We start from the raw sequence: 7851 nt of genomic DNA on the forward strand, positions 1-7851 counted from the left end.
CGGCTCTGCTGGTCCATGTAGCTGGACCCGGTTTAGATATCTGGGCTCAAGCTCAGCCTCGCTCTGGTTCACCCAGCCTCCACTCCCATGGGCCTCAGGTCCCAGCCCCATCTCAGGCACTGTGGCTGGTCACAAAACAGTAAGTGCCAAACTGGAGAGTTGCAAAATCCACGTGGCTTAGTTTGCTGCCCCTGACAGAGAGACTGAGGCAGTTTCTGCAGAAGAGGGACTGTTTCCTGTTCCTTCTACACAGGCTGCCCCGAGGAGGGTGCGGAGCTGGGAGCACAGGGACAGCTGCTCTTCTCAAATGCCTGGAGGAGGCGGAATGTGACTGCAGCAACAAGGACACACAAACACCCAGAGGTAGGGTCTCTAACGGCATTAGGTTTATTCTGTGGGAAGGCAGAGCCTGGGGCTCTCGGAAGGCACCTGAGAGGTACAGAAGTAAGAGCAGCTGTGAGAGTGACAGATCATGCACCGCAGCCAGGGCCACAGAGGAACCCCCATCCCATGGGGACAGCAGGGTCCCAGTGCCCCTCGGGGCAGGAGGGGTAAGCAGACGGGCTGCTTTCTATACCATCGGTTTTGCTTCCTCTGGGCATCCTTATAGTCTGGCACTCACTGCTGGAGGCACGGGGCCCATCCACTTCTCTCCTGGATGGAGAAAATCACGCATGTCAGAGGCTGACTCCACAAGTCCCCGGGTTCTCTCAGAAGGGCTGTGCTTGGCTTCAAGGTGCAGAGGCTTCCTTCTCCTATGGGGGTGAAGGTGGCCCCCCCATTCAACCTCGAGGACCTGTGCTTCGTTGTTGGAAATGCCTAGAACAGTTTTTGTCCCAAATCTGTCCTGCTCAACGGATATAATGGCAGTAGGACTGGGGTCAAGGGAAGCTCAGCATGAACCAGTCACTTACCCAGCAGGTGGGCCAGCAACTCCATCCGGTCAGAGCCAAACAGCATGTGGGTTTGGCCATCCAGGTGGGCCACGGTGACAGGCAGCCCAAAGGCCTGGGGAAAGCAGTGACAGTGCAGGGAGGAAGGTGGTTATTAGGCTGGGGTTGAAGGCTATGAGCCAGTACTTGTCTGAGGTCACAGAAGCAGCCAGCCAGAGGGCCCACGGCTCTAAGGAGTTTTCTAACGCTCAGATGTTCTTTTATCACCATCCACCTCCCCTTTCCCTTTCCTTGGGCTCAGGGAGAGGAGGGTCATCTGGGAGGGCTACGGAGGAGCCTCTTTGGACAGGAGTGTGGGGACCCAGCAGGGACTCTCAGGCTCTGGTCAGCCCTGGGGTTGTGGACACACATCAAGAGTGACTCACCCCATATCTGCAGGCTGCGTCGGTGGTCTCCTTGAGCTGGTTCTTCACCTGTGGCGTTGACGACTTTTCCAGAAGTGCCCGGGCTTTTTCTATGGACATGCCAGCCTTCTCTGCAGCCTGAGGGGACGTGGCAGGGAGCACAACTGTGTCTGCATTAGTGGGAGTGGGGATCTCAGGAGAAAACTCGGGTCTTTCTACTTTCCGCCCCCAAGTTCTCCCCGCAAGGCCTTTACCCACCCACAACTGGAGGTCTATCCATACCAAGAGGGGCTATTCCTTCAAAATTTTGAGTTTCGTGAAAAAAGCAGGTGGCAGTTATAGTTGCATAAACTGAACACCCAAGGGCGCCTCAGAGGCAGCTCCTGACCTCTTCAGTAAACAAGGACACCGAATCCAGGTGGTACTCACTCTATCAGCCTTAAGGAGTTGTTAGTAGCAGAGCCAAAGCCTTCCTACTTCTCAGAAGTCCTGAATATCTTGTGTTTTCCTTTGTTGTTGTTGGTTTTTTTTTGAATCAAAGGCTGGGCTCTAATTCCCATGGAATTTCCTGGGGACTTCTGAGCGCGGCCAGTGGCTGTAGCCACCTGCCTGGCTTTAAGAGAGTGATCGAGGCTTCGGTTTGGGTTTGTTGTTCTAGTTTGGGATCAGTGGTTTGGCTGCACATTAGAATCTCCTGGGGGGGGGCTTTTAAAAATCCCAATTCACAGTCTATCCCCTAGAACAATTACATGGAGTTTCTGGGGGCTGTTGCCCAGCTGTTCCAGGTGATTTTGATACACAGCCCGGTTCCAGGGCCACTGACACCTGACCTCCTCCTCCTGGAGCAGAAGCAGATCGGGCAGCGCATTCTAATGTGGGATTTTTTTGACTTCACTGCATGGGAGGGCTGCGTCCCAGACCAAATGCCCAATGCTAGGGGACTGGTTAAGAAAACAAAAACAAGTCCGCTGAGTGGAATGCTACCAGGAGCTAAGAAACACACTTTCGAAGAGTTCACAGTGGCACGGAAATGACCGTTAAGTATTAAGTGAAAAGCAAGCCTATGATATACTTTGCAGGAATAAAAACACTAGAGAATATACCAGCCATTCTTTGTGTGCTTAACTTTTGTGACTTGCCGTTTTATATGTTAAATTTGAATATGCCTCAACTATCTTTTGTAAACTGGAGGGAAAGTGTTGTTTTGAGCTTCCCGATTTACTCCCACAGGAAGATGTGCTGTGTGGCACAGGTTTTGATGTTTTGAGCTATTTCCATTTGTTCTGCTTTAGGCTCTTGTATAATTCTGGCTTGACTCAGCTACCTCTTTTTGCCTTTTTATTTCTTTATAATTTTTATTTTGAGAGAGAGGAAGGGAGAGGGAGAGAGAAACACTGATGAGAGAGCCATCAACTGGCTGCCTCCTGCAGGCCCCTACTGGGGAGCCCGAAACCCGGGCACAGGCCCTAACCCTGGGAATCGAACCAGCGACCTTTTGGTGCATGGGACGATGCTAAACCAACTGAGCCCAACTAAACCAGCCAGGCTCTTTTTGTCTTTTTAAAGTTTCCTGCTTTCTACTTGGGATGCGTTGGTGAGATTTCTGTTGGGAGTGGTTTGGAGTCAAGACTTGCCAATACTTCATCCCTCACCACGGGAGGGGGGTGCTAACGGTTATTCTCTCTCCCACTGACCTCTTCCATCAAAGAAATCCAAAGGTAGAAGTCTGCCCTTCCCCTTTCAACCCTGGGATATATTTTAAGAGTCCTCTTAGTTCCAGCTTTTCAACACAGATGACCTTTCTCCCCAAATAACAATGATTCCTTCCATGTAGCAAGAAAACTATGTCTCCTCTGTCCCCAAATGCCAGCTCTTCTCAGATTCCCTATGGGGGGGGCAGGGGCAGGATACTCACTGCCAGGATGTTCTGGGGCTCCGTGATGTCTTCATCCTGGGAAGGAGAACACTCAGCAGGAAGGGGTGGCAGGGTGAGGGGTGGGATGGGCAGGAGCAGGAGTCTGAAATGGGCCGAGGGGAGGGTCACCAAGTCCTGCAGGGTCTCCCAGGTGGGTTCCCAGAGCCCTGCCCTCACCCGTGACCAGACACGCATCCACAGTTCCCTGGACACTTTCTCCAGCATCTCGGGCTGCTCCAAGTTCACAGCGGTGAGGAAGCGCATGGCCGACAAACTCCCTGGGGGGCAGAGGCACTCAGAGGTAGGGCTCCCCTAGCTTGTCTCCCCGGTGGCGATGGCAGAGTTGCTCTTCCCTGCTCCTGACACCCTCCAGAGCTCAATCACCCTCAGCCTCCCACCCAAGTTTCTCGTAACAGATCTGTCCCGCTCTCTCTCCTCTTATGTCCCCTCAACCTTCTGTTTGCTCAACTCTGAGCCCAGCTTTTCCCAGGGGTTGTTTTAGTGAAGTTAGTCGCCCAGCCCCTCCTTCTTGGCCCCACAGTCTCCAACTTCACTGCCTTCCACTTGCTGTCCCATCAGAATCCCACTCTCTTCACCTTTTTCAAGGATCACAGAGAAGAAATCCTTGGGGAACTGGATGGGAACCTGGATATGCTGTCCCATGAGCTGAATGTCATTTGTCAAGTATTTGGCCTTGCGGGGAAGCATAGCTGGAGGCTTGTTACCTGCAAACGGAAAGTTGGACCCGATGTGGAGAGAGGGCCCAAGGATCCCAGGCTTGGGGGACCCCTACTGGGTTTTGGGGAGAGGGCACATTGCTAGCTGCTGGTGCCCATATAAAGACCCATTTGAGGGCAGCCCCCCCCTCAAATCCCTGCCCCAAACGCTGCTTCCTTTATACCACTGTCTTTCATGACCCCTGCAATGAGGGTCGGGCGCAGCTGCAGGCGGACGTTCCAGATGTTCTTGTATCGGCACAGGATCTGCAGGAGCAGAGGCGACGGTGCGAGCCAGTGTGCAAGACCGAAGGCGTGAACGTGGCAGAGGAAAGGGAAAGGTGTTGCATGGCAATGGATTAGCCGGAGGCTCTAGGCTCAAAATAGGGGTTAGGCGGACACCCTACATTGCTTGGTTTGAAATAGCAAAACTCCTAGAAATCGGTCCCAGGGCCTTGGCTCCTGGGGACGGCATCCTCCTGTTCTGCGCTCCACCTTCCCACCCCGCAAACTGACACCAGAGCGCTAAGAGGTGGCGGTGCCCAGGCTTTCCCCTCGATTCTTTGGAGCTGCCCCTTGGAGTTGTCCCTTTGGAGGTGTCCAAACCACTGTGGGAAACCACCGTCTTAGGGCAGAAGGGCTCCACCTGGGGCCAGCGACTGCATTCGTTTTGCAAACACTAAGTGACCTTCAGCGCTGGCTCTCTACCTGCGCGTCCTCAACTCCTCTGGGCAGCGCCAGGAGCTGCGTGGGACCGTGGGCCCTGCGTCCCGCGCTCGCCCTTCCCTCCGCCCTCGCCGTCCCAGCCCCGGCGTTACCTCGAAGCCCAGCCAGGAGTAGGGGGACAGCACGTCGTAGAAGAGCTCCAGGGTGCGCGGCAGGGGCCCCATGCTGCGGCGCGGAGTGGCGAGCGCGCGGCCCGGAGACGCGGCGCTCGGTCCCTTTCCTGCAGCGCGCGCTCCGCCCCCTTCCCGGCGGAGCCAGGGCCGCCTCCCCCGTCACCGCGCAGCCTCCGGGGCGGGGCGGGGCGGGGCGGGGCGGGGCGGGGCGGGGCGGCGGGCCCGGGGGCGGGGCTGCGCGGGGCGCGGGGAGGGCGGGGGCAGGGTGGGGTCCCCTGAGGAGCGCGCGGGCTGCGTGACCGGCTCGCCTCCGCCTCGGCCCCCGGCCTGGGGGTGGAGTCAGGGGCGCAGAGGGATGGTTGGAGATGCGCGATGCGCCCCTCGCTTAGCTGTGCGCTCTTGGCAAGCCGCGCAACCTCTCTGAGCCTCAGTTTCCTCCTCCGTCATGAAAATGGGGGTACTGAATGATAACCCCTACCTCCTGTAGACTTGGGAGGAGCGAAAGGGTTCAGGTTGGCAGTTGCACGAACTTCCCAGGACTGGGGCAGGGTGAGAAGTGGCTAAAAAAAAAAAAAAATTATATATATATATATATATATATATACACACACACACACACATATTTACATATATACATATATATTTGTATTTCTCAGAGCTTAGCACAATGCCTGGAACATATGTGACCATTAATACGTAGCTTGTGAGCTAGTGAAGGAGAGGTGGAGGCCTCGCTGCAATGATAAGTGGAGAGAGAATGGGGACTGGTCTGCCCTATTTGTATTTGTGAATGTCATGTGGTCTCATTGGGATTACCTTTACCGCATAGACAAAGACTTTTTAAAAGATTCATTAATCTAAAATCATTTCTTAACATTACTGCTTTTGTGAATTGGAAAATGCATAACAATAAAGATTCCACTTCTCGTTTGTATTTATTAGGAAATAAACCTAGGCCATCAAGAGCACAAAGACGCAGTATTAAATATTTACGTAGAGTAGAACATGTAAAATGCAACGAGAAATGATGTTATCACTGCCCACTTGCAAATCTATTGCTTGATGATCCCTGGAGCTGAAAAATTATACTTTATTTTTCTCTATAATATTAATTTAAGTGTATCCAAGAGCTAATTTAGCCTGGTAATAATAAAATTTTATTTAAAAAATAGGCCACTTATTTTTAAAATCCTTTATATTTGGAAATAATTTTAGACTTACAGAAGAGTTGTAAAGATAGTACAGAGAGTTTCTTCATGGCCCTCATCCAGCTTTCTCTCAAGTGAACATCTTTCGTAACCATGGTATTAATGATAAAACTATGAAATTAACATTGCTACATTACTGTTCACTAGATTACAGGCTTCGTTCAGATTTCAGCACTTTTCCCACTGAAGTCTGTTCCAGGATCCAGCCCAGGACACCACATAGAGTTTAGTTGTCATGTCTCTTCAGTCTCCTTCCCCCTGAAAATTTCTCAACTGTTTCTCACGTTTTGTGACCTTGACACTTTTGAAAAGTATTGGTCAAATATTTTTCATGTCGTCTCCATTTGAGTTTACTCATGACTAGGCTGGGGTTATGGATTTTGGGAAAGTACTGTATACCACACAGATAAAGTGCCCTTCTCCTCAAATCGTTTCAGGGGTTCCTGATCAGCATGTCTTATTACTGGTGATGCTAACCGGATCACTTGGTTAAGGTGGAGCAACTGTCAAATTTCCCTACTATAAAAATCACTATGATATGTTTTCATCTATTAAGTCATCAGAGGTCAAAAAGTTGGATGACTCAGGGTGTTGGAAAGTCATTGTCTTATGTAACTGGTGGGAGTGTATATCTGGACAACTTCTAAGGAGGGCAGTTTAGCAATATCTTTCTGTTTTACAAATGCATTCACCCTTTGACCTAGCAATTCCATTTTTAAGAATTTACACTCTAAACAGGTTTGCCAACATTCAGTATCATGTGCTATAAGGCTATTTATAACAGCAAAAATTAGAAACTACTCAGATGTTCATCAATGTGGAACTAATTCAATACACAAATATTTATAATATTTTCAGCTTTCAAAAGAATTTGGAAGTTCTTTGTGCAGATATATATATATATATATATACATATATATATATATATATATATATAATTTATTTTTTAAAATTTATCTTTATTGTTGAAAGTATTACAGGTGTCCCATTTTTCCCTCCCCCAATTGACCCCCTCCACCTCACTCCCAATCCCCTCCCCAGGCCTTCACCCCGTCATTGTCTGTGTCCATGGGTTATGCATATGTGCATATAACTTCTTTGGTTAATCTCTTCCCACCCTCCAGCCCCCTTCCCTCTTTCCTCTGAAATAAGATCGTCTGTTGCATGCGTCAATGTCTCTGGATCTATTTAGTTCGTCAGATTCTTTTGTTCATTAGCTTCTTCTTAACGAAGACCCTTCAACTTTTCCTGTAGTGCTGGTCTGGTGGTGATGAACTCCTTTAGCTTTTCCTTGTCTGAGAAGCTCTTTATCTGACCTTCTATTCTAAATGATAGCTTTGCTGGGTAGAGCAATCTTGGTTGTAGTTCCATGTTTTTCATCACTCTGAATATTCCTTGCCACTCTCTTCTGGCCTGCAAAGTTTCTGTTGAGAAATCAGCTGACAGTCCTATGGGGGCTCCCTTGTAGGTAACTAACTGCTTTTCTCTTGCTGCTTTTAAGATTCTCTCTTTGTCTTTAACCTTTGGCATTTTAATTATGATGTGTCTTGGTGTGGGCCTCTTTGGGTTCCTCTTGTTTGGGACCCTCTGTGCTTCCTGGACTTGTAAGTCTACTTCTGTCCCCAGGTAGGGGAAGTTTTCTGTAATTATTTTTTCAAATAGGTTTTCAATTTCTTGGTCTCTTTCCTCTCCTTCTGGCACCCCAATAATACAAATGTTGGGCCTCTTGAAGTTGTCCCAGGGGCTCCTTATGCTGTCTTCATATTTCTGGATTCTTTTTCTTTTTTGCTCTTCTGGTTGGGTATTTTTTGTTTCCTCATGTTCCAAATTGCTGATTTGATTCTCAGCGTCCTCTACTCTACTGTTGATTCCGTGT

The 7851-nt window shown here is 49.9% G+C and overlaps 1 protein-coding gene across 2 annotated transcripts; it reads right to left on the reverse strand.

Annotated features, from left to right (window-relative positions):
- Positions 1–364: 364 nt before the first annotated feature.
- GSTK1 (glutathione S-transferase kappa 1) lies at positions 365–4947 on the reverse strand. Of its 2 annotated transcripts, XM_081148054.1 has the most exons (8): positions 4747–4947; positions 4114–4195; positions 3809–3937; positions 3390–3490; positions 3213–3248; positions 1319–1435; positions 915–1008; positions 365–654 (listed from the first exon to the last, which is right to left on the reverse strand). In XM_081148054.1, exons 1-8 carry the CDS (start codon positions 4816–4818, stop codon positions 605–607), a joined length of 681 nt encoding a protein of 226 aa, XP_081004180.1. In that variant the 5' UTR covers positions 4819–4947; the 3' UTR covers positions 365–604. The 2 variants fall into 2 exon arrangements, with proteins under 2 accessions (XP_081004180.1, XP_081004181.1); XM_081148055.1 differs by having other exon boundaries at positions 3213–3490; positions 4747–4906.
- Positions 4948–7851: the final 2904 nt, after the last annotated feature.

Source organism: Miniopterus schreibersii (assembly GCF_964146895.1).
Source record: "Miniopterus schreibersii genome assembly, chromosome: 9".
In the NCBI taxonomy this organism is placed as follows: Eukaryota; Metazoa; Chordata; class Mammalia; order Chiroptera; family Miniopteridae; genus Miniopterus; species Miniopterus schreibersii.